We start from the raw sequence: 27,331 nt of genomic DNA, 5'->3' as shown, positions 1-27,331 counted from the left end.
GAGCACAATTTTATACAAAGACTGATTTCTTATTTTTGAAATGATATGGCAAAAATAATTTTATAGTTTTGAGATGTACTGTTCAATACACTTGTGGTTAGCTTGAGTTAGAATTTTCTGTTAGTATGAACTACATACTGGATTTTGAAGGAGTATATAATAAAATGTAAAGTATCTCATGTATGGATTTTATACTGATTACATTTTGAAATGGTAATATTTTGAATATAGCAGATTAAATAAAATACATTATTAAAATTATTTCTAACTCTTTCCTTTTTATTCTTTTACTGTGGCTATTAGAAAAGTTAAAATCACGTATGTGGCTTAAATTATGTTTCTACTGGACAGGGCTAATTTAGAAAGACCATTTTCTGTTTCAACTCAGGGATCCACCATGTGGTCTAACATCAGTGCTGCCCCTTTTCTACTGACTGGCTTCCCAGGTCTGGAAATACTTCATCCTTGGATTTCCCTAGGCTTCTTTATCATCTATGTGTTCATACTCCTCGGCAATGGCACGCTCCTCTTCCTTATCAGAGAAGACCACACTCTTCATGAGCCTATGTACTACTTTCTGGCTATACTGGCAGCCACAGACCTTGGAGTGACTTTGACAACGATGCCCACCGTGCTTGGTGTCCTGTGGCTGGATCACAGAGAGATCAGCCAGGGAGCCTGCTACTTCCAGGCCTATCTAATCCACTCACTCTCTATTGTGGAGTCTGGAGTCTTACTCGTCATGGCTTATGATCGTTTTATTGCCATCCGCAATCCCCTGAGATACACCTCCATTCTCACCAATGCAAAGGTGGTAAAGTTAGGTCTAGGGGTTCTAATGAGAGGATTTACACTTATTGTGCCCATAATCATCACCCTCTCTGGATTCCCCTACTGCAGATCCCATGTCCTCTCCCATGCCTTCTGTCTGCACCAGGATGTGATCAAACTGGCCTGTGCTGACACCACTTTCAATAGACTCTATCCTATAGCCCTGGTCTCATTAACTGGTTTCTTAGACTCTATGCTTATCCTTATCTCTTATATCCTAATCCTTAAGACTGTCATGGGAATCGCTTCAGGTAAGGAGCAGGCTAAGGCCTTAAATACTTGTGTTTCCCATATTAGCTCTGCTCTGGTTTTTTATGTCACTGTCATTGGGCTCACCCTCATTCACAGATTTGGGAAATATGTGCCACAGGTAGCTCATGTTATTATGAGCTATGTCTACTTCCTTTTCCCCCCATTTGTGAATCCAATAACCTACAGTGTTAAGACCAAGCAGATACAGAATGCTATTAATCGCTTTTTCTCTTTCCATAGAATTTGAACCTGAACTATGTACTTAGGGAGTTATACCTTCGGCTATAGTAACTTTACTTGTGTCAATTATTCTTAGGAATTAAAGAAAATTTGTTTAAAAATGGCATAGTGTGTTTTAGCTTTTACTTCCATTTACTTTGGAGTCAAATTCATAAAGTGTTCTTTGAACCCAAGGTCCATAAGTTTAGTACCTATGTTTTCTTCTATGCAGTTTATTGTGTCAGGTCTTATGCTTAAGTCTTTGATCCATTTTGAATTAATTTTGGTACATGGTGACAGATAGCAGTCCAGTTTCATTCTTTTGCACATGGTTATCCAATTCTCCCAGCACCATTTATTGAAGAGGCTGTCTTTCCTCCATGGTATGTTTTGAGCTTCTTTGTCAAAAATTATCTGTCCTTATTTATGTGGTTTTATTTCTGGGTTCTGAATTCTATTCCATTTGTCTATGTGTCTGTTTTTCTGCCAATACCGTGCTGTTTCAATTATTGTAGCCCTGAAGTACAAGCTAAAGTCAGGGAGTGTGATACCTCCAGTATTGTTCTTTTTTCTTAAGATTGCTTTGGCTATTTGGGGTCTTTCGTGGTTCCAAATAAATCTGATGACTTTTTGTTCTATTACTTCAAAAAATGCCATTGGGATTTTGATGGGGATTGCGTTAAATCTGTATATTGCTTTGGGTAATATGGACATTTTAACTATGTAAAAACAAACAACCTAATTGAAAAATGGGCAGAGGACCTGAAGAGACATTTCTCCAAAGAGGACAAACAAATGGCAAATAGACATATGAAAAAATGCTCAACATCACTAATCATCAGAGAAATGCAAATAAAAACCACAATGAGATATCACCTCACCCCAGTCAGAATGGCTATCATCAACAAGACAAATAGTAACAAGTGTTGGAGAGGCTGTGGAGAAAAAGGAACCCTCATACACTGTTGGTGGGAATGCAGACTGGTGCAGTCATTATGGAAGGTAGTGTGGAGGTTCCTCAAAAAATTACGAATAGAATTGCCATATGACCCAGCAATCCCTCTCCTGGGTATCTACCCAAAAAATCTGAAAACATTTATCCGTAAAGACATGTGTGCTCCAATGTTCATTACAGATTTGTTTATGGTGGCCAAGACATGGAAACAACCAAAATGTCCTTCGATAGATGAATGGATAAAGAAGTTGTGGTATATATACACAATGGAATACTATTCGGTGGTAAGAAAAGATTATATAGAAACATTCGTGACAACATGGGTGGATCTTGAGAGTATGATGCTAAGCGAAATAAGTCAGACAGAAAAAGCAGAGAACCATATGATTTCACTGATATGTGGTATATAAACCAAAAGCAACAAAAGAACAAGACAAACAAATGAGAAACAAAAACTCATAGACACAGGCAATAGTTTAGTGGTTACCAAAGGGTAAGGGGGGCGGGGGGTGGGAGATGATGGTAAGGGAGATCAAATATATGGTGATGGAAGGAAAACTGACTCTGGGTGGTGAACACACAATGAGATTTATAGATGATGTAATACAGAATTGTACACCTGAAATCTATGTAATTTTGCTAACAATTGTCACCCCAATAAATTAAAAAAAAAAAAAGAAAATGGCATAGTGGGGCAGAAAGAATGTTGCCTTTGAAAAAAAAGTACTTCTACTCTTATCTCCTTCACTTGTAACCTTTGTGTTCTTGAACCAGTCATTTAACTTCTGAGCTTTGGTTATCTCATCTATCAATTAAAAGTGTACACATGAAAGTAACATAATATTGTATGTGAACGGTAATTGAAAAAATAAATTTTTAAAAATTAAAAAAAGAATAATAAAATGTATCTTGTAAGAGTTTTTCTCTGAGTAGTTGAGAAAATATTAATACATATTGCTACTAGCGATATGTATTGTGCTATTAATTATATTTATTTATATACTTATATATTTATGTATTTATAAATATATACTTATATATTTATATTAATTATGTAATATGTTCTATTAATTATATTATGACCATATCATTGGCAAAAACAAACATCTGAAGATTTTGACCTGTCAAAACAGTTAGGAGGGAAGACAGTTCAGCTAGTAGGAAATTATTAAATCTATGATGATTCTTTCATATGATGAAATATATAGCTAATAAGAATAATATTATGAGAAGTTTTAAATATCCTTTGAATATGAGTATGCTCCTTCTCATTGTCTCCTTCACTTACTCTCAGCATGGAATTTTCCTACAACACCTGGGCCTCCAGTCCATTGACACTTTTATTTCTGATCTTCTTGTCTTCATTTACTATTACATGCTAGGTAAGATATTATTGTTCAGATATTATTGTTTAGAAACTCTCATGTCAACATCTTTTTTTTTTCTGATTGTAAACCCATCATAGACATTTCCCTCTTCTATACTCTTCTCAGAAAACATAACAAAACAGAGCAAAATTTCCGTTTATTGAACTCTTAACATTTTCTAGACCTGGGACCAACATTTGTGTAAGTTAATATATACAATTTTTTATCATTATTCTTAGGAGTATTTATTTAATTCTTACAACAATTGTTTCAGCACTTTTATCATCTCCATTTTACAGATGAGGAAGCTAAAATGCTGAATATGTAAAGACAAAGAATCTGTAAGAAGTAGAGTTAGGGTTCACACCCAAGTGCAATGGCTCCAGGGCCGATGCTCTTAACAACTAATTCTAATAGATGGAAGCAAAGTTTCTAATCTAACCTAATCTAAGTTGGATTATTGATCATTCTCAAATATCTTCTGCTCTCATATTTGCTTTCTAAACCCAAGTCATACATAACTACTTAGAAGATATTTCTACCTGACTACTCACAGAGAATGCCCTAAACTGAATGGGTTCTGTTTATTCTTTTTTTGAAATCTGGCATGTAAAACAATGTTTAGTGCAAAAGAGTCAAATAACAAGTAATCATTGATTACTTAATAGAGTCATTCTCTTCCTGTGTTCCCTATCTTAATAAAATCAGAAATGCAGATATCATCTTTCACTATTCTGTCTCTTCAACCTATCACCCTCAGTCACCAGCTTCTCTTCTTTCTAAGTCATAGAATCTCCCTTATCTAATTTTATCCAACCCTACTGACAAAGTCTCATCACAGCCACATCAACACTATTTATTTTCTGGATTATTACAATTGTATTGTATACTCTCCTCACTCACTCTTCCACTTTTCCAATGTGTTCCTCATACTTTCACCAAAGTAAACTTATAACAATGATTATCTAATGGTGGCCCTCTACCTCCTACTTCATACTCATTTTTCTTAAAGTCCAACTCCTTACATGTTTTGTGGAAACCCTACATGATGAGAACCTGCTAATATACATTCATTTTGTGTTTTGTTTTAGCTATACTAATTTTTTTTAAAATTCATCATATTTGTTCATGCCTTTGGCTTATGCATCATTTTCTCTGCTTGGAACTAAATTCTATCCCACTTACAAATATCACATTTCTTACATTCTCATTTTTCAAGTCTCAGCTTAAATAACATTTCCTCTAGAAAGTTTTCCCTGACCTCAAAATTATTTTTATGTGCTCACCTTAGCCGGCTACCATCCAGCAGTAATAACAGTGCTATGAAAATTTATGGTAAATGTTTTCTTTCTAGTATCTATTATAGTATTACACTCTTTGAATAAAAAGACCATGTTCCTCATCATGAACCTGAAACAAACTGGTCAGTGATATAAATATAATGTAATTTTCAGACACACAAAAAAGACTATCATACACATGACCATTAAGAAATCTATTGATGGGTGGAGATCCAAAATTGCAGAGTAGATGAATGCTGTGCTTGCCTCATCTTGTGAACATATCAAAATTGCAATTAAATTACAGAGTAATCAACCTGGAGAACCATCTGAAGTACAGCTGAACAGAAGTTTTATAGCTAAGGATATAAAGTAGAAGCCACATCCAGACTGATAAGAAGGATGGAGACACAAAACAGGCCAGCCCCAAACCTCCATGTGGTGTATGAAAGTTGGGAAGGATATCTTGGACACAGAGGTATCCCACAGAGGAGTAAGGGACCCCAGCCCCACATCAGGCTCACCAGCCCATAGTACCAGGCTGAGGTACCAGGAATAGGAGCCCCCACAGCATCTGGCTGTGAAAAACAGGAGATTCCAACCATCTGGGTGGGAGGAAAATCTTTGAGAAACCCAGACATCCTCTTAAAGGGCCTGCACAGACACTCTCACAGGCACTCATCCTGGGCTCTGGTGGAGGCACAGTGACTCTGGGATTTTCAGAGACATATGGGCGGGGGGGGGGGGGAGGCTCAACTGAGGTGTGTGGCTGTGGAGTGAGGGCTGAAAGATAGATGCCATTTTCCCTGTGTGAGGTCCTTCTCCCATGCAGATGGCAGGTGGGGGCCATCTTTCTTGTGTTGAGCCCTCCCCCATGCCCATGGCCAAATCTGAATCTGAATTGGTCTGAAGAGCTCTTCTTGCTCCACCCTCATTATTCACTGAGACCCCACCACACTCAGCAATGTGCCGCACAAGGATTTACCAATAGCTGAACTTTATAGGAGCTGCCAACCAGAATCAAGCCTCTATGTGTCCTGGCTTTTTGTGGAGATATTGTAGACCCAGTATTTGTGGCAGACATTGTCATTTCATAGTGTGGCTTCTCCCATGTGCCTCCAGGTCCAGCAGAAGCAGCGATAAAGTGTGGATCACTTTGTAGCTCCTACCAGGGAGACCCCAATGAGTCATATAGACAGTGGCTGACCTGCCCCAGAGCCCCTCCCAAAAGGCCCCAGAACCAACATACTTGGAGGTCAGCTTCAGACTACAGCAGATCACCACCCAATTAGCCTCACAAGTGGCACACCAAAAGGGCAGTCTCAGCAGGCACCAGAGCCCACTGGGGTGAATCCCACTACACATGGGAAGCCCCCTGCAGAGCAGCCCGTAAGTGGTGGATGTGGCCAAACACCACAGACAGTCAACCAAATGGTCAATCCCACCCACTGATATGCCAGTAGCAATCAAAGCTCAAATATAATAGAAGAGCACACACAACTGATACAAGGGATTAGGGAGACTGTGCCACTGGACTCCACAGGGCACCTTACTATATAAGGCCACTTGGCAAGGCTGGGAGATGTAGCAGATCTACCTAATACACAGAAACAAACACAGAGAGGCAGCCATAATGAGGAAACAAAGAAATATGCCCCAAATGAAAGAATGGGAGAGAACTCCAGAAAAAGAACTAAGCAAAATGGAGGCAAGTAACTACCAGAGACAGAGTTCAAAACACTGGTAATAAGAATGCTCAAGGAACTTAGTGAGAACTTAAACAAAGAGGTAGCAAGTATTTAAAAAGACATAGAAACCATAAAAAAAAGAACCAGTCAGAAATGAAGAATAAAATAACTAAAATGAAGAATGCACTACAAAGAATCACCAGCAGACTAGATAAAGCAGAAGACTGAATCAGCTATTTGGAAGACAAGGTAGCAGAAAACAGCCAATCAGAACAGCAAGAGGAAAAAAAATCCAAAGAAATAAGGACAGGGACAACATCAAGAGTAACAACATCAAGAGTAGCATCATAGGGTTACCAGAAGGAGAAGAGAGAAAGCAAGGGATTAAGAACATATTTGAAGAAATAATGAAAGAAAACCTTCCTAACCTGGTGAAGGAAATAGACATACAAGCCCAGAAAGTGCAGAGTCTCAAACAAGATTAACCTAAACAGACCCACAACAAGACACATTATAATTAAAATGCAAAGTTTAAAGACAAAAGAGAGAATTCTAAAAGCAGCTTATTGGAGAAAGGGAGCTCCAATAAGATTGTCAGATGATTTCTCAATAGGAACTTTGCAGGCCAGAAGGGATTGGCATGTAATAGTCAAAGTGATGAAAAGCAAGGATCTCCAACCAAGACTACTCTACCCATTAAGGCTATCATTTAAAATTGAAGGACAGTTAAAGAGATTCCCAAACAAGAAGAAGCTAAAGGAGTTATCACCACCAAACTGGTATTACAAGGAATCTTAGAGGGACTTCTTTAAGATGAAAAAATAAAAATAACATACCTGAATAATAAATGGCAATAATTACATATCTATCAACAATTGCTTTCCATGTAAATGGATTAAATGCTTCAATCAAAAACATAGGGTGGCTGAATGGATAAGATAAAACCTTTACATATGCTGCTTACAAGAGACTCACTTCAAATTGAAAGATACACACAGACTGAAAGTAAAGGGATGGAAAACGTTTTTTTGTTGTTGTTGTTGTTTTTTCTTCATGAAAATGAACATAGAAAAAAAAGCTGAGGTAGCAATACTTATACCAGACAAAATAGACTTTAAAACAAGGGCTCTAACAAGAGACAAAGAATGACTCAGTAATCCAACTTCTGGGTATTTATCTCTGAAGAAACCCAAAATGCTACTTTGAGGGACTCTGTGCATCCATATGTTCATTGCAACATTATTTACAACAGCCAAGATGTGGAAGCATCTTGGATGTCTGTTGATGGATGAAAGGATAAGGAGTAGATGGCACATATATACAATGGAATATTGCTCAGCCATGGAAGAGTTTTTACCATCTGCAGTGGTGTGAATGGACGTGGAGGATACTATACTGAGTGGAATATGTCAGACAGAGAAAGACAGCTGCAATGTGATTTCACTTATGTGTGGAATCTAAAAAAACAAAATAAATAAACAAACTAAACACAAACACACTCATAGATACAGAGACCATTTTGATGGTTGCCAGGTGAGAGGGGGTTTAAAGAGGTGGGTGAAAAATGGGAAGGAATTAAGAAGTACAAATTGGTTGTTAAAAAGTAGTCATGGGGATGTAGGGTACAGTCTAAGGAATATAGTCAATAATATTGTAGTAACTATGAATGGTGTCAGGTGGGTACTAGGTTTGTTAGGGTGATAGATGGGAGGGGGTTGGAGGCAGGGTAAAAAAGGGAAAGGGATTAAAAAATACAAATTGGTGGTTACAAAATAGTCATGGGGATGTAAAGTAAAGCATAGGGAATATAGTCAATAATATAGTAATAACTACATATAGTGCCTGGTCGGTATCAGACTAGTCAGGGGATCACTTCTTAAATTATACAAATGTCTAACAACTATGCTGTACACCTGAAATTAATATAAAATAATATTGAATGTCGACTATAATTGAAAAATTTAAAAAGGTGGGGAAAGATAAAGGGGAATAAGAGGTTCAAATTTCCATGTATAAAACAAATAAGTCATGGGGATGGAACATAGCATGGGGAATATAGTCAATAATATTGTGATAGTGTGGTACGGTGTCAGACAGTTGCTGGACATATGGTGATCACTTCTTTAGGTATATAAATGTTGAACAATGATGTACACCTGAAACTGATAAAATGTCGTATGTTAGCTGTATTTTTAAATAAAAATCTTAAAAAAATAAACCTACTTCTCAACACCCCATCCCCGCCAAAAAGAGAAATCCACTGATGTTCTTCTGTATCAGAACTTATATCCCCCCCAAAACATGAAAGACAAGAATACAATTGGAATTCATGATCTCTAGGATCAACAATGATACAAGTGATCACTTGAATAAGCTAGAACGTGTTTGGCATTTGAAGGAGACAATAGTTAAAACATGCAAGGATTTTTTTACATGCTGATGCCCAGGATTTGCGGGGTGAGGGAGATGTCACATAACCAAGTCCTGACATCTGGACTCTGCTGGCATTTGAGTTGCCAGTTTTCTTCACACATCTTTTGGGAAACAGCCGAAAGTTCCCAGGACATTGATTACTGGCCCAGCTTCTCAGAGAGAGAGAGGAGATCAAGGAGTCTCCTGAGTGGCTGTAAACCTGAAACCCTGGGGAAGTGATTTCTACATACATAGTTTATTGATGGGACCTCTAGAGGAGGATATACAAGAGAATTGTCTGGACTAGGTCTTCAAATAGGGTAGCAACAGGTCTGCATTCCAGCAACAAGACCTGAGTGGGTGAGTGCCAGGGACAGAAACATGAAATAACTCCTCTCCCTTCTGATATTAGAAGCAATCAAAGAAAAAATTTAGGAAGATTTTCCAGAGGCCTGCATAGAGGGAACATTCCAGCTGACTTAAGAAACTACAGCCCAGACTTTTTCCTTCCTTTAAAAAAGTGTATTCAAGAAACTGCTAGATTTGGCATTTCTAATCTGGACACTTGGATTGGCATCAGGATAACTGTGAATGCCCTAAATTAAATGTGACATTATGTGCACTTACCTCTTTGCTTGGTAGAGGTTTATAGTTTTTATTAGATCCTAGCAGTAGACTGTGTTTACTTTAGGAACTGCTCTCTTAGAAAAAGCATGGCTAATTATCAGTGAGACTCAGGCAGAAAAATCCTGACACTGTGGCCCGGGCCCATCACCCTAGTGTCTATGGGGGTCTATTCCCCATCTCATATAGGAGGAATGGAGTATATGTAAAGAGCAGACAAGGGGGAGGAGGAATCACATTGTCTTCTATGTTCACTTGTTTATCTGGACTTTGCGATGGATTCAAAATTCACTATTGTCTTTTGAGGTCCATTACTTTAAGCCTAAAGAAGCTTTCAGTAACAGAATAATATTTGCATAATATTAATAATTATGATTTAAACATCTATGACTTACATGTGCTTTAATTTTAGGGAATTCTGAGTGTTGGAATTTAATTTTTTTAATTAAATTTATTGGAGTGACATTGCTTAGTAAAATTATATAGGTTTCAAGTGCACAATTTATAATACATCATCCATAGATTGTATTTTGTGTTCACCACCCAGAGTCAGTTATTCTTTTGTCACCTTATATTTGACCCCCTTTACTCTTTTCTACCTCCCCCTCCCTCTTTCTTTCTGGTAACCACTAACTCTTCTCTGTCTATGAGCTTTTGTCTTGTTCATTTGTTGCTTTCAGTTTTATACCCTACATATGAGTGAAATCATATGGTTCTCAAATTTATTTGTCTGACTTATTTCGCTTAGCATGTTAATCTCAAGAACCATCCATACTATTGCAAACGGCAGTATCTTATTACTGAGTAATATTCCATTGTATATATGTATGACATCTTCTTTATCCAATTATCTATTGAAGGACACTTTGGTTGTTTACATGTCTTGGCCACTGTGCATAATGCTGCAATGAACATAGCGGTACATATATCTTTACGGATAAATGTTTTCAGATTTTTTGAGTAGATACACAGAAGGCGGATTGCTGGGTGGTATGGTAATTCTATTCTTAATTTTTTGAGGACCCTCCATACTGTTTTCCATACTGGCTGTACAAATTTACATTCTCACTAGTAATGTATGTGGATTCCTTTTCCTCCATAGCCTCTCTAACACTTGTTATTACTTGTCTTATTGATGATATCCATTCTAACAGGTGTAAGGTGGTACCTCATTGAGGTTTTGATTTGCATTTCCCTAATAGCTAGTGAAGTTGAGCATGTTATCATATATCTGTTGGCCATTTGTATGTCTTCTTGGGAAAAGTGTCTGTTCAGGTCCTCAGCCCATTTTTCAGTTGGATTGTTTGTTTTTTTGTTGTTGAGTTGTATGGGTTCTTTATATAATTTGGATATTAGCCCCTTATCAGAGGTGGTGTTTGTAAATACCTTCTCCTATTCAGTTGGTTGTCTATTTGTTTTGTTGGTTTTGTTTGTTGTTCAGGAGCTTTTTAGTTTGATATAGTGCCATTCATTCATTTTTGCTTTTACTTCCCTTGGCTTTGAATTCAAATTCATAAAATCCTTTCTAAGACCAAGGTTCATAAGTTTAGTTCCTATGTTTTCTTCTATGCAACTTATTGTTTCAGGCCTTATATTTAGGAATTTCATCCATTTTGAATTAATTTTGATGTACGGTGACAGATAGGAGTCTAGTTTCATTCTTTGCATGTGGCTTCCAATTTTCCCAGCACCATTTATTGAAAACAATTTTCTCCGGTTTATATTTTTAACTCCTTTGTCAAAAATTATTTGCCTATATATGCATAGGTTTATTTCTGGGTTCTCAATTCAGTTCCATTGGTCTGAGTATCTGTTTTTCTGTCAATACTATGCTGTTTTGATTATTGTTGCTTTGTAGTATAATTTGAAGTCAAGGAGTGTGTTACCTCCAGCCTTGTTTTTTGTTTTCTCAGGATTGCTTTGGCTATTTGGGGTCTTTTGTGAGTCCATACAAATCTGATAGTTTTTTGTTCTATTATTTTTGAAAAATGCCATTGGGATTTTAATGGGAATTGCATTAAATCTGTATATTGCTTTGGGTAATATGGCCATTTAAACTATGTTGATTCTTTCAATCCATGAACACAAAATATCTTTCCATTTCTTTCTGTCTTCAATTTCTTTTAATACTGTCTTGTAGTTTTCAGTGTAGATCATTCACATCCTTTGTTAAGTTTGTTCCTAGATATTTTATTCTTTTGGTTCTAATTGCAAAAGGAATTGCTTTTTCATTTCTTTTTCTGAAATTTTATTGTTAGTATATATGAATTTAATGAATCTTTGTACATTGATTTTGTATCCTGCAACTTTACTGTATTTGTTTATAGTAGTTTTTTGGTTAAGTCTTTAGAGTTTTCTATATAAAGAATCATGTCACAAAGAATCACTGCAAAAAGAGACTATTTGACTTCTTCATTTCCAATTTGGATGCCTTTTGTTTCTTTCACTTGTCTGATAGTTCTGGCTAGGACTTCCAATGCTATGTTGAATAATAATGGTGAGAGAGGGCAACATAGTCATATTCCTGATCTTAGAAGGAAAGCTTTCAGCTTTTTGCCATTATGTGTGATATTAGCTGATGGTTTGTCATACATGGCCTTTATTATGTTGAGGTACTTTACTTCTATGTGCATTTCATTAAGCATTTTAATCGTGAATGGATCCTGCATCTTGTCAAATGTTTTTTCTGCATCTATTGATATGATCATATGATTTTTATCCTTTATTTTTTTATGGTGTATCACATTGATTGATATTTTGCATAATGTCAATTATGCCTGTTTTGTCATTTAAGGCTGATATGTCCTTATTGATTTTCTGTTTGAATGATCTATCCATAGCTGTCAATGGGGTACTTAGGTCCCCTACTATAATTGTGTGTTTTTTTGTCAGTTTTTCCCTTAAGTTCTGTTAGTAGTTGCTTTATATATTTTGGTGCTCCCTGATTGGGAGCATACATATTGATAAGTGTTATGTCTTCTTGATGTATTGTCCCTTTATCATGAAATGTCCATCTTTGTCTCTTGTTACCTTTTTTTAATTTGAAGTCTATTTTGTCAGATATAAGTACAGCTATACACAGTACTCTCTGGATGTCATTTGCTTGCAGTATCATTTTCCACTCTTTTACTTTGAGTCTATATTTATCCTTGCAGCTGAGATGTGTCTCTTGAAGGCAGCATATGGTTTTGTTTTTTGATCCAATCTGCCTTATTATTCATGAATTCAGTCCCCTTACATTTAGGGTTATTTCTCTTTTTCAGTAGTTTGAATATTTGAATTCACTCTGTCCTAGCTGGTAGGGTTTCTACTGAAAAATCTGATGATTATCTAATGGGTTTTCCTTTATAGCTTATGATCTTCTTTTCCCTGGCTGCCTTGAGAATTCCTTCTTTGTCATTATTTTTTTGACAGTTTTAATATAACGTGCCTTGGAAAAGACCTTTTGGATTGAGATAACTAAGTGTTCTGTTTGCTTCTTTGATTTAAGGATCCAGTTCTTTTCACAGATTTGGGAAATTCTCACTGCCTATTTGTTTGAATAGGCTCTTTGTTCTCCTTATGAGAATAATCTTCTCATTACTCTTATATTGTTCTTTCTGATAGAGTCAGATAATTCTTGTAGAGTTCTTTCATTTTGCTCTCTCTCTCAAGTCTCTCTCTTCTTTCATCAGTGTCATTTCCAGATTTTATCTTTGATATCACTCATTCTTTCCTCCATCTGGTCAGCTATATTTCCTAATCTTGCTATTTCATTCTTCATCTCTTTTATTGAGTTCTTCACCTCCAGAATTTCTATTTGGTTCTTTTATAATTTCAATCTCTTTGAAAAATTATTCCTTTTGTTTGTTGATTTTATTTCTGAGTTAATTAAACTGCCTATCTGAGTTTTCTTGCATCTCATTCAGTTTTTTCAAAACTGCAATCTTGAATTCTCTATCATTTAAATCATATATTTCCATGTCTTTAAGTTTATTTTCTGGCAATTTTAATTTTCTTTCTGAGCTGCCTTGTTATCTTGGTTGTTCATGGTATTTGATGAATTATTTCTCTGTCTAGGAATTTATGGGAATGAACTCTGTTTGCTTTTTTTTTTGGTGATTCTTTTTTAGAAGTTTTATAAGAGGAGGTTTTCTTTTGTTTTTCCAATAGATGGTGGTACACCACAAATGTTTTATTTTCTCTTTCACTGCCCTGGCTTGTTGGATCTTTGCTGAGTGGTGGAAAGTGTCTTGTAGTTCCTGGGGAGGTGGGCAGCTCCTCTGCAATCTGGTCGCCTTGGTCTCAGGGCACCACCCCCATGGGAGAATGTGGTGGCTGATGGTGTTCTGAACCTGTGAAATCCTGGCACTGCCCCAGCAGCCAGATGCAGGATTGTACTTCCTGATGTGTCCCAGGTTCCCTGGCTCAGATCAGCTGGTGATAAGTGGGGACAAGGCAGGCTGGGAAAAGCCACTGGCATGTTTGTTGTTTTGTTCTTCTCCCAGTAATGGGAATCACCAGACCTTAGCTGCCTTGCCTCTGTATCTCCATCTCTATCCATGGGATTAGCTGCAGTGTGCGTCTTCCACTCAGGAACTATCTTTCCAGCTCTCGGGGCTGTAGATATTCTGCTTTGTAACCCAACATTTACTGCTACAGTTTCTTCTGGGGTCTGCTGCTAGCTCTGGGAGGGTGCAGGGCAGAGAACTCTGGGATGGTGGGGAGAGGTAGCCAGGCTCTATGACTTTATTTACTGCCTGGTGACAGCTGCTGCATTTGTATATTTGGTCTCTGCCCCAATCACTGGGTTCAGCTGTAATATATGCTGATCACTCAGGCAGGAATACTTGGGGCTATAGAGAATGCCCCTGCAACCTGAATCCTCCCCTCTCTCAAGACCTGCAGTGAGCTCCGGGTTACGTCCACGGCATCTGTCTCTGCTTTTCTCCCTCTCCTCTGCTCCCATTCACTCCAATTCACCGACCTTCAGATTTGGATCTCACAGATGTGTTTGTGTGTTAGGCAGGGAATCCTTTGTTGAATTATAGCTGTTCAATGTCTTTTAACATCAAGGGGAAAAATAAGGAACACCTCTCATGCTACCATGCTTCTGACATCTGGTGTTGGTGATTTCTATCTTAATGGTACCATGCTCATGTAGATGTAACTTCGGAGTATTTTGTTACACAAAAGTTAGATTATTTCTGATTTGTCCTGGTTCTGGTCTACTTCTAATATTAATGACATTTTATGAAGAAGGGAAGTATTCCACTGCTCAGTATGGAGGTATACCTTGATGTTCTGAATGCAGGATGAAATAATACTTCAGCATAAAATGTAGTAGATCCTTTATTTTTGTTTGTGGCAACCAATAAAATAGAAATAGTGGAGATGACTGACATTTTAGGCTATGGGAATATTATAATGTGACCAGTCACGTGAACAATATCTTATCAGGAGTTAAGTATTGGAGGAATAAGAGATAGAAATAAAAGAAAACATGAAGAAAGAATATGAATATTCAATTATGTCAAGTGATTTGGAAAGGACAAGGGGCAGAAAGAGAACCAGTGAATGGTAAAAGAAGAATGGAAAAAAATTATATGAGGATATTTAGAAGGAATGAAGAAATCAACCAGGTGAAAGAATAAGAACAAATTCTATCTCCAAAGATGGAATAGATATGACATGTTGGAGCAGTGCTTCTCATATATTACCATGTACTTGAATCACCTGGAAATTGTGATAAAATACAAATTTTGATTCAGTGCATTGGATGTGGAGTCAAAGGCTACATGTCTAACAAGTTTCCAAACTTGTCAGTTTTGGCTGGTCTGTGGTCCACACTTCTGCTAGCCAATCTCTAGAAAAGTGTAATGTTGGAGCAAGAAAGCAACCGGAAGTGATGGTGATACTTGTTGTGTTTAATAAAACACTGTCATTTAATTTCAAAAACAAAGAAAAATGCTTCTAATTGAAAGAAAAAATATGTATTCGTCATGATTGTGAAAGATAAAGTCAAAATCAAAATTAAATGTGTCCAAAAGTAATCAATCACAGCAAAAAAGTAGCCAACTATTATTCTTCATTAATATGTAATTATCTTGATTGTTATCACTGTTGCTACAAAAATTTTTAAGTATGCAAACAATAGGAGGGCCTGATGTTTTAAGAGAAATTAATAAAAATGTTTTTTTATTTGAGAATAATTTAACCATTAACCTAATATTTTCTTCTAATTAGGGAAAGATCAACATTCTTCATCTCAAGTATAATATTACCTGTAAATCTCTACTCTTCTTCAGGCAAATACTCTCAGAATTACATTTATACCAATTAATTAGCCCCAAGTGTGAAGACTGGTTGAGTCTGGTGTGTTACATTACTACTAAAAAGTATGAGTTCCTAGAATAAAGATTTCTAGAAACCTGCTCTCCACCTGTAGACATACTATGTGGCACAATATTAGTGCTGCCCCCTTTTTGCTGACTGGATTCCCAGGCCTAGAGGCAGCTCATCGCTGGATTTCCATCCCCTTCTTTGCAGTCTACATCTTCATGCTTCTTGGCAATGGTACTCTCCTCTACCTCATTAAGAATGACCACAGTCTCCATGAACCCATGTACTATTTCCTTTCCATGTTGGCAGGTACAGATCTGATGGTGACATTGACCACGATGCCAACTGTAATGGGTATCTTATGGGTGAATCATCGGGAGATGAGCCACGGAGCCTGCTTCCTGCAGGCCTACTTCATTCACTCCCTTTCCATTGTGGAATCTGGTATCTTACTTGCCATGGCCTATGACCGTTTTATTGCCATCTACAATCCCTTGCAATACGCTTCTCTTCTCACCAATACTCGAGTGATAAAGTTAGGGGTGGGAGCTTTTATGAGGGGTTTTATATCCATCATGCCTGTAATCTTGCGTCTTTTTTCATTTCCATATTGCCACTCTCATGTTCTCTCCCATGCTTTCTGTCTTCACCAAGAAGTAATGAAACTGGCCTGTGCTGACATAACTTTCAATACACTTTATCCTGTAATTCTTATTTCTTTGACAATCTTCTTAGACTCTATGATCATCTTTTTTTCCTATATCTTAATTCTGAAGACTGTTAGGGGCATAGCCTCTGGTGAAGAGAAAGCCAAAGCTCTTAATACCTGCATCTCCCACATCGGTTGTGTCCTCATCTTCTATGTCACTGTGATCAGTTTGTCATTCATCCACAGGTTTGGGAAGAATGTGCCACATGTGGTCCATATTATAATGAGCTATGTCTACTTCCTGTTTCCTCCTTTAATGAATCCTATCATTTATAGCATCAAGAACAAGCAGATTCAATATGGCATTCTCCGCCTTGTATCTAAACATAGATTTGGAAGTTAAACTCTGATGTGGGTGATTGCTCAGGGATGATGGTGGGCATCTGTGATTTCTCTGAATTGAGAGCAAAGAAATTCCACTGAGTCTCAAAACTTCCTGTGGCAGACTCCACTTCTCCAAATGTTACAATACTATTTATGAGTCTTATCCAGGGTCTGCCCTTGACTTCATAGATTTGCTATTTGTTAAGTTCATGAATTGATTTTTTTGTCATTATCCTGTGTTCATCTCTCTAACTACTAAGTAGTGGATAAAAATATTTCTTATACATCTGGAAGATTAAGTATAATTTTATATTGTGATTTTTTTTGGTGTATTCAATTAATTTTTATTGCTAAAATGTATAGATAATTTTCAGTTTGTAGCATCCATTTACATGTCTGTCTTTGGATTTCTCTGCTCATATCATTTGCTCATTTTCATATCAGTGTGTCCATGCTTTCCTAACTTATTTGTGGGAGTGCTTTAATGATAAATGAACCCTAGTGAGCCACTGATATTGCAAACATTTCCAATTTTTGACTTCTTATATGCAAAATTTAAAATTTTACATATAACTATATTTATATATACTTTATTAAGCTTTCGGGGGCATTTGATATAGGCCTCCCTGATTTCAGGTTTATTTCTTTATTTTCTTATTTTTTGCAGAACTTTCTTTTACGTATTCTATTTTATAATAGATTAATATTTGAAGAAAAGTAAATCAGTCCTCACTGTAACTATTTTCAAGGTAGTAGCACTAATATTAATTCATTTGGCTGATATTTTAAGGTATGAGACAGAAATAATGCTAAACAACAATGATCTAGCTGTAAGCAAACAGATATAAAATATTGACTGTGCAGATCACAACCCACTGGGGAGTCAAAGATCAAATGAACCTAAATTTAAAATAATCCTTGTGACTAGTGACAAAGTGTAAAGAACAAGCTGCTTTGAGGACGTTTGTCTCAAAAAGGATTGCATCAAGAGTGAAGTAAGGGAAAGATTCCCTGAGGAGTGTCCTTGAACTGAGATCTGAGGGTAAATTAGACATTAATTGGTGAAAATAAGGATAAGAATATTTTAAGCTGAAGGCAGTCTGTGAAGAGGTTGAAGCTGGGGCAGATCATGGCACCTTCTGGGAATGTGGCTGATATGAAGAGGGTGATGGGTCTAAGGAGAAGTTGGGGAGAGAAAAGGAGGTCAAATCAATAATATCCTGTGTCTATAGCAAGCATTTGTGTACTTACCCAGTTGTGGGAAGCTACTGAATAGTTCTAAGTAAGGGAGTGACATGATTTCAGTGTTGTTTATAAATTATAAGTTCAGATATGTGTGGATTTGAATGAGGCAAAAGAGGAACAAAGAAATCTGAAAGAAAATAGTGTACCAGTTCCAGAAAGAGATACAAGTAGCTAAAATTATTAAAGTGAAAATGAATGTAGTAGACAGATATGAGATATATTTAGGATCTAAAAAGATTTGTGGTTATTTTAGAAGAGTATATGAAAAGAGTTTGGGAGGAAACAAATATAATATTAAATTTCTGAATTATTTTAAGAACATTAATGCTATCAAACTCAAAAAAATTATTGATTATATATTAAATTCATCAATGAGAAGAATTTTAATATTTTATGAAAAATATTTTTAAAATTTGAGGATGGATAAAAATCCAAGTGATGAAGCTGTGACCTATTAATATGACCAAAGGAAATAGGCTATACTGCAGCACTGAGCTTTTAGAAGACAATAACATAGTCATTAGTCATATGTATATTATAATAATCTTTAGTATGTGTAGCTTTTTGCCTGATTATTAACAACCATAGTAAAATCTAGGTCTATGTCAAGTATGTCTATGTCAAGAAAGGTTAGGGGTACAAGACAATAGAAAAAACTGAAGCTGTTGACCCTAAAAGCAGCTTATGGAGCACATGGGTCTTTGCATTGCTATCCAGGGAGAGAGTTTCTACTGAGTTATTTTCACTCGAATGTGTCCAAGAAAAAAAATATAAGCTAGTTCTAAATCAATAGCCTGAACAAAAATGCTCAAGATAATACATAAATTATAAGAAGCAATGGGTTAGCGATGGGAAATTAGATTCAGGCACAAATATGAATGTAGAATAAAGAACACCTAGATTCCTCTCTGAGTAAAGAGCAGTGGAAAATGATATATTGGAAAATGAGGTTTTCTTTTCTCCCCCCGCCCCACAAAGGCTTAAATAAGTTACCATAGGGCTGGGGCTTATCCTCACAGATGCCTGGTCACAGATTTCTGAGAAGCAACACATGGAACTGAAAACGTTCATACTTAATTCCCTCCTTCAAATGCACCTGGAGATTAAGCACCCTAATCAAATTCTAAGAACAAGTCCAATAAATCATCTCTAAGAAAGACAAAGCTTTTTTAAAAAAAATTTATTTATTTTTTATTATTAGTTTCAGGTATACAAAACAGCAATCAGACATTTACACATCTCACAAAGTGATAACCCCAACAAGTCTACTACCCTTCTGACATGGGACATAGCTATTACAATACCATTGACTATATTCCCTATGCTGCACTTTACATCCTGTGACTATATTTTGTTATTATAGTTGCCACTCAATATGTGTGCATGTATGTATGTGTACATATGTTAACAATAAACAAAAATAATTTTGTGATAAATATTCTCTACAAATAAATTGTAATTTTAAAACCTTTCATTACTCTCATAACAAATTTAATGAAGAAAAATGAGTTTAGTTTTAAATCGGCATGTCTTAATGTCTAGCCTGAGTTAGGACACTCTCGGAGGCCATGATTTGCATCTAATGAAGGCACAAATCACTTACCAATAGAGAATTTCAAGAGTTTTGCGTTTTTCATTGCATTAATCTCAGGATGCCTAGATACTACATGAATATATCTGTCCACCTTCTTCTCACTTTGAATATTCTGTTGCCCAAACTAAACTCTTCAAGGAGAAAACTAGACAAGCTTCCTGGAGGAAGAAAGTTTTCTGCTTAAATGATTTAAATAAACTTTGCCCTTGTCTTACTGACAGGAAAGAATGCCAGGACTATATAGAGAAAAAATATATAATCATTTCAGAACTAAAAATATGAGAAATCTAAACTTTTTAGGTTCATCCCCAGGTAGAAAGATTAGAACTGGTGATTTCTCTGCATGATATATTGTCTCTGGCATCCTCTATTCAGTGATCTATATTGGGAAGACAGACAGTACAAAGAGAAATGGACTCCAGTCCTTGCAATGCTTAAAAAATTGGGATTGGGGTAAGTTTTCTATAAGGCCATTTACTAAAACTTTTTCAGGCTGATTTAATTGTGAAGCTGGATTATTCCTCCATAAATTTAATGAGGAGAAAAATGTGCCCAAGAGTAAAATACTCAAGCCATTGATGCTGAATGTAAACCAAAATCCTAAAATCTTGGTATCTCCCCAAAGCTTCCTCTGTCCCTCATGCTCATGAGGCCTATAATACATCTACACGTAAGCATCTTGACAGAAAATTCCACCCCAGATCATTCCCATTTCATTTTCTGATCTTGGTGCAGAGATTCTTATGGCTGAAGGAAGACTGACTTTGCAAGTCATGTTTGAAGCTTAGAACCTGTGGGATATAGAAGACTGCTTGTGGTCACCAGTTACTGTGATATTGTAGCCCACTTTGCAAGTTAAATTTTAGGGATGGGCTGCCTCTTTTACAGTGTTAAATTTGGTGTAAGAAACCCCAGTTTACTGGTCAAGGCGCTTTAAGTTAAAACTCTATTATTTCCCTCATGCTAAGTAAAAAAAAGATACCAGCTACCTGGCATGGACCTTCAAGTCATAGTATATTTAATGACCTGCCACATATGCGTGAGAGGAATGGGAGATTCAAGCTATAGTGGACCAGCATCATTGGCATGCTTGTTGGGCTTGTAGTGGGTCAGGAAATGACATGACAATATTCGAGTCTTCTGAAGAGGTATGATAGGGCTGCTCACTGTTGGATAAGCAGTGTTGTTTCACAATGAAGGAAGCAGACTGTAAGGAGCTGGATTTGTTGGTGAAGTTCTCCCTGAACTTTGGATTGGAGATTGAGTGATCAGATTCAGGTGCTACCGTTAGTGCTGAAGAATTTTTCCAAAATGACTCGTGGAGAATACCACTCCTTAGCATTGTGTTTAGTTGACACACATTCTTATTCAGCAGGAGTATAAGGCATAAGTGGTCTATATTATCAACTCTTTGATAGATGATTGATAGACAGGTGATAGGTAGATAGATGATAGATAGATGGATAGATGATAAATAGATAGATAGATAAGTCAATAGATAGATTGATAGATAAATAGATGATAGCTAAACAGACTTCCCAGATATCATGCCAAAAATAAGAGCAGTGGTTAGTCATTGTACCTTCCATAACCTGACTGGATCAGAACTATTATAATTCCTTTCATCATAGTACCTAGAAGGAAGCCTCCTTTATGAATCCTCAACATACTGAAACTTCTCCTTTCAGTCTTGTCCCTGGACCACTAGGCCTAATTACCTTGCCTATAAGTGACACTCTACTAAGTGATTTCAATTATGACTTTCTGTCTTTGCCTATATGGGGGCATAGCTGACAGAGAGAAGAAGGAAATACATTTAATTTGTGGTGTAGTACCCTCTGGGTAGAGTACTTTATTGAAACTAAAACTCTCTTCCTGGTATTAGTTGAGCCAATTAGTAGTCTGGTAGTTTACAGGGCTAGGAAGACTTAGTGTATGTAACTATGAACACAGCATTTTTCAAAGCAGTCTTTCCGTCGGGATGGAGAAATAGAAAATCTGTAATAGGTGGTTGAAAAATCTTACCTTAAGCTTCACTAATCAACCAAAGCACTCAGGAGGAAAAAAGACACATAAATCTCTCTTTTTGACTCTGTCATGTTATGCATTTCTTTCTGTAATATGGTTGATATAAAAGTTGGAGACATGTAAATGATAAACAACAAAGAAAAGCAGATATCATGATTTGACATGCTTGAGCAAAGGGCTGAATCTGAAACTACTAATATTATTATAAATAAAAGTAAAAAAATGTACAATTCGACCACAAAGAAAACTGCTTGATAACACAATTCTGCATTTGTTCACTCGACTAATAGTTACTGAGCACCAACCATGTGTTAAGCTCTGGGCTATGTGCTAAAAATGTAACTCCTTTAAAAATCTTTCTGAAGTTTTAGTTTATTATGAATGCAATGTGAATTGACTTGATAATAAGGTTATTAAAAAGCTACAACTCCTTAACCATAATTCTAAAAACCAAATGTTTTCCAAAATTAATTATGAAATGTATTTATTGGCTAAATCTGACATGACCTAAAGTCAAATCATGGCAAAATCTGACCTGTGTATATGAGAGGCTAGTCTTTTTTCCTCCTTAATATAAACAGGTGATAGTTTATAAGATGTTATCATATGCAACCTATGGGGGGTACCATATATATTATATGAATATACATTTTATTACTTTTAAAAGCATGGCTGAATTCTGAAATGTCTTGAGACAAGGGTTTTGGATATATAATTGTAGATTTGCACAATAACAGATGGCTTAAATAGATGCTAAGCATATGACCCCCTGGAGAAGATTTTCAAAATCAAACTGATCTGACAACACCTGGATTATTATGTCCAATTATGAGTAGGATGATAGCAGATGAATCAGAACTAGGTATCATTATGTGATAGTTAACATACTAGTGGATGCTCAGCCATTAAGAAAGAAGTATGAGAAATATTAGTATAGATATTTTTATAGCATTTAGAGAGAACATATCAATGTGATTGTTTAGATCTGTTCAATTTGACTGCAGAGATCAAGACTAGGGATAAGGGATAGATATTTCAGGGAAGTAGATTTATATTTTTAATATATATTTATTCATATACACTATACATATTACACATAATCAAAATGGGATAGATTATCTCATAGGGTAAGGAGTTTCTAATCAACAGAAATAAACAGGTGTCTGATAAAATTGTTACATGGTGGATCAAGGATTTGGTAAAGAGTTGGATGGGGTGGCCTCTACAGATTATTATTCCTAAAAATACTAAGGTGTGTATGAATATAATTCATGAACGGTTTTAAAAAAGAGGAATGGAATATTGTTCCCTAAACATCAACGTTTAAGAAGAAAAGTGACCGATCTTTCCATTCTATGACCCATAGAACACTTGAGAGTGACTTAGATATAATTTGTTGTATCTGACCTTAGAGACACTGCTTCTTGTAGAGATTCTCCATCCATAGGAGAAATAGAGGGCATAAGAACCAACTTCAATGGCCCAGATCTTTCTCAGATGAGAGAGGAAAAGGGGATTATGTGGTATTCCCAAATAGCCTATGTGGAAATGAGCTAGAAGTACTCCCTTGGGAGTTGTTTCTTTAACAAATATACTCTCATCAGGACTCTGAACACACACTGAGGACACAGCCACACACTGATCCTCAGGCTGTGCGTAGGAACCACAAAAAGAAAGCTGTGGCTCAGGTAAGGAAGTCCAGGGATTGAAATGCAGTGAAGATGTTTTAAGAATGACTCTTCTAGGGGATATAAAACACAGCTTAGGGGATATAGTCAATACTATTGTGTTAACTACATATGATGTCAGGTGGATGTAAGACTTATCGGGGTAAGTTACATAAATGTCTAATCACTATGCTGTAAACCTGAAACTACTGTAGTATTAAAGTTCGACTGTAATTAGAAAAAAAAAGAGAGGAACTGTTCTACCTGACTATGTAGCTCTTCTCCCAAGGATAAGAAAGCATTTAAATCTTTTTTTTTTTTTTTTTTTAAATGAGATGGAGAATTCAGGAAAGCCAGGAAAGCGGGTAGTGTATGGAAAGGGAATATTGGACAGGAGAACTACAGTTATATTCTATGGATGTTGGTTGAGAACATGAGCTTAGGGGTCAGATAAACTGGAGTTCGAATTTCTGTATGCCACATAGGAATTGTGTGACCTTGGACAAATTATTTAACCTCTTGAAGCCTCAATTTTCTCATTTGAAGAAAGTAAGTAATATGTTGTTTTCACTTTCTTGTTATTTATTCAGTTTCCATTTCACAATCATTGGGAATCTATTTCTGTCATTCTATTGAAGTTATCAAGATTACCAAAGACTTACTTGCCAAAAACAATAGATACATTTCATTTTTATCTTACTTGGCAATTCTGACACTTTTCACTATTAAACCACAGCACTACCTAATTTAAAAAAAAGTATTTTCCACTGACGTTGTAATTACAGATCATCTTTACTATCCTCTTATATTTCTGCTTACTTCTTAGTCCATATCCTTTGAGATCTTTTTTTGTGTGTCCTAAAATGGAGGTTTTCCTAGGTTCACAACTTTTCTCTCCTTACCTACTTTGCCATCTTAATTCATACCTAAAGTAAGATGTAATCAATCACTTAAAAGCTTCCAGATTTCAGATTTCTGTTTTCAGCCCTATAGCTTCCATACACACACACACACACACACACACACACACACACACACACACACACACACACACACGTAATTTCTTCTAAAGAAGCACATATTCTCAGGCAACAGCAGGCAAGTGTGTGAGGGGAATAGAGACAGAAGACACTAATTGTATGGAGTGCTTGCAGATTATCCAGAAGTTAAGAGATGATTTTCCCATTTTCTCAACATGATCCTAATGTGCCCTCTTCTTTCCTTACTCCTTCAACTTCTTAGGTCTCTATAACTGGTTTCTGGGACAGTTCTCCATGGCAAGTTGAGGAAACTCTGAATGATGTATCTGTGTGAGTTTCAGAAAAAACCGACAACTCGAGGCTAGCTGCTTTCAGAGAATTAACTCAAAGAAAATCCTCAGAGTAAGGTGAAGGGATAGTGAATCCCTGTCATCTCTGCATTCCTGATGGAGGCTCTAGGCTTGCCTGATGGTGATGAGAAATTCTACTGAAGTTACTACTGTCACCAATGTCATATACAATGCCCCACGTTAGAGACAACCTAAACCGGGCAGCTATTCCTCCTGTCATATTGGGGATATGTGGACAATTCCTGGCACTGCCACATTTGCCATAATTAAATGCCAATATGGCTGCTGTTAGGGACTTCAGATAATGAATAGGATACTCTTCTAACTTAGGTCAATCAAAAATATTAATAGATAGCAATTGTTATTTCCAAATGGATTACCACATGGTTTTGGACCTAAACCCTGCTCAGCTCAAATTCCAAAACCCATTAAAAACCCAAAGCGCATAGTTCAGACTTTTACTACACCATACAGTTTAAGCAAGTCTGGAGTTTTTCCCCACTTCCTCCTTCTGGTCCACTTTCTGGGCAACAGCTGGTACAAAGAGGTCATTTGTCCCTATTCCTACAACAAACTGTGACACGTATCCATTCTCTATCTCTTTGTTCCACACATTTTTATTAGAAAAGCACTGTTGGAATGTTAAGGAGATGGGAGATATAGGCCTTCTGATTTATGATTTACACATCACTCTTGTGTAGAGGTATATAAGTGTTGTCAAGCTGAGACCCACATCGGTCGCATTTCAGTGAATCTAGTTAGTTGGCAGACTTATCAGTACTTATATCAGCAGAATATCTGCCATTCAGTGGCCAGATTGACCTTTTTTTTTTGTCGTTGACAGTATCCCCTGAAATGGTGGTCATTTCCAAAAACACATTCACCTTTTCTCTACCCATGTCCCCCAACCATCCACTGCTCATTATTAGAGATGTTACCATGGGTCAAATTCTCAAAAAACAAACAAACAAACAAACAAAAAAGCTATTCTTGTTTTTATAGGTCTTTATTAAGTGGAAATGGTGCATTCTTCCAGAATTCCTCTTCAGAGATACAAGTAGTGATGTTTCTAAGAGAAAACAATATTTAAAAGACCATGGACGTATATCAATTTAATTGAATTTGGGAGAAGCTACTATTTCTCTTGTGGTTCTTTTTAATTGTTATTTTAATCAACTTACCACACAATTTCTTGGTTATTATGCAAACAAAGATAACTTGACTTCATAAGAGTTATAAATAGGTCATATTTCAAAGTTCACTATAGAAGCCAATTTTAAGTTTTCTAAATATGGGCTTTCTAGATTCATAAATATTCGAATACCTATATAATTGTCTCCACCAGCAACATTGTTTTCCATCCATGAGTCTTTATCTTCTTTCTTGAACTTGTTGTGTTAAGTTTATGCATTCAATCATTAAATTCTGATAATGCTTTTGCCATTCATACACTCAGACCACTTTTTTTAAAAAATCTGTGGCTCAGTATAATAATTAGGCTTCTTCTTCTACTTTTTTTTTTAACTAAAGTTTATTGGGATGACAATTGTTAGTAAAGTTACATAGATTTCAGGTGTACAATTCTGTAATACAGCATCTATATTCACATTGTGTGTTCACCACCCAGAGTCAGTTCTCCTTCCATCACCATATACTTGACCCTGTTTACCCTCTTCTCCGGGTTTGTAGAAATCATTAAGCTTCTGAGAAGAACTTGTTCTAAGAGTCTGTCTTCCTTAAAATGTTTCTTTCAGGAATTTGCAATTCCTGTGTCTTCCTGTTTTAAAGCTTGTCTCTGTTTGTCACTCAGATATTTTGCAGCACTGAAAATATCCTGAATCCCAAGTCCACTGGGTAATCACACCTTTCTAAAATGAGTTTACCAGCTCTGCCCATTTGTTCTGATTTCTCTGGAATCTCACACGAGTCACCTCCTTATCCACAGGCCACTTGAGATGGCAATGTTGATAACAATATTTCTCAAACATTTCATGATGATTGAGTTATTCCTATTGATTAATCATTTTTCTTAGTGATTTATTATTGAGACAAATATCTGATTAGTTTCAAGAAAGAAAATTTGAATTGGTCCAGATTGGAAAGAAATATATAAAGGACTTTTATGAAAGATAATAAAAGAGTGAAGAGAATGAAATAGAGCCAAAGAAATGATTTGGGGGACTAGGAGTAAAGACTAGAAACATTGATGTAAGATATATGATTGACAGAAGAAAAGTTGGATGCTGAAGAGTAAATTGTTGACATTATCAATGTGGTTAATATTATTGTTATCCATTATTCCAGGGAAAGACTTTGTGATACAGACATAATTAATTAAGAGTTAGACAAGCCACAAAATTTTGTATGTTTGGAAGGGAAAAATGGCCTGATAATGTGCTACAAGAAGATAGAGAGGAAGAAAGAATACTGCGTATTTAGAGGTCATAACCCCTGAAAAAGTTCTTCTCCACCTGCAACACCTAAC

At 36.3% G+C, this 27,331-nt stretch overlaps 2 protein-coding genes across 2 annotated transcripts; both read left to right on the top strand.

The window, feature by feature from the left end:
- The first annotated feature begins 397 nt into the window (after positions 1–397).
- LOC109436949 (olfactory receptor 51B2) lies at positions 398–1,330 on the top strand. Its single transcript, XM_019715829.2, has one exon. The coding sequence runs from the start codon at positions 398–400 to the stop codon at positions 1,328–1,330; it is 933 nt and encodes a 310-aa protein (XP_019571388.1).
- A 14,732-nt stretch (positions 1,331–16,062) lies between these two features.
- On the top strand, positions 16,063–17,001 carry LOC109436947 (olfactory receptor 51B2). The gene has a single exon (XM_019715827.2). The coding sequence runs from the start codon at positions 16,063–16,065 to the stop codon at positions 16,999–17,001; it is 939 nt and encodes a 312-aa protein (XP_019571386.2).
- The last annotated feature ends 10,330 nt before the right edge of the window (positions 17,002–27,331 follow it).

Source organism: Rhinolophus sinicus, linkage group LG06 (genome assembly GCF_036562045.2).
Source record: "Rhinolophus sinicus isolate RSC01 linkage group LG06, ASM3656204v1, whole genome shotgun sequence".
NCBI classification, from domain to species: domain Eukaryota; kingdom Metazoa; phylum Chordata; class Mammalia; order Chiroptera; family Rhinolophidae; genus Rhinolophus; species Rhinolophus sinicus.
This window is presented reverse-complemented; position numbering and strand designations above follow the sequence as displayed.

What these genes read in the sequence shown, in the direction of transcription:
- LOC109436947 (XM_019715827.2), top strand. Translation starts at nt 16,063, where the DNA reads ATGTGGCACAATATTAGTGCTGCCCCCTTTTTGCTGACTGGATTCCCA.
- LOC109436949 (XM_019715829.2), top strand. Translation starts at nt 398, where the DNA reads ATGTGGTCTAACATCAGTGCTGCCCCTTTTCTACTGACTGGCTTCCCA.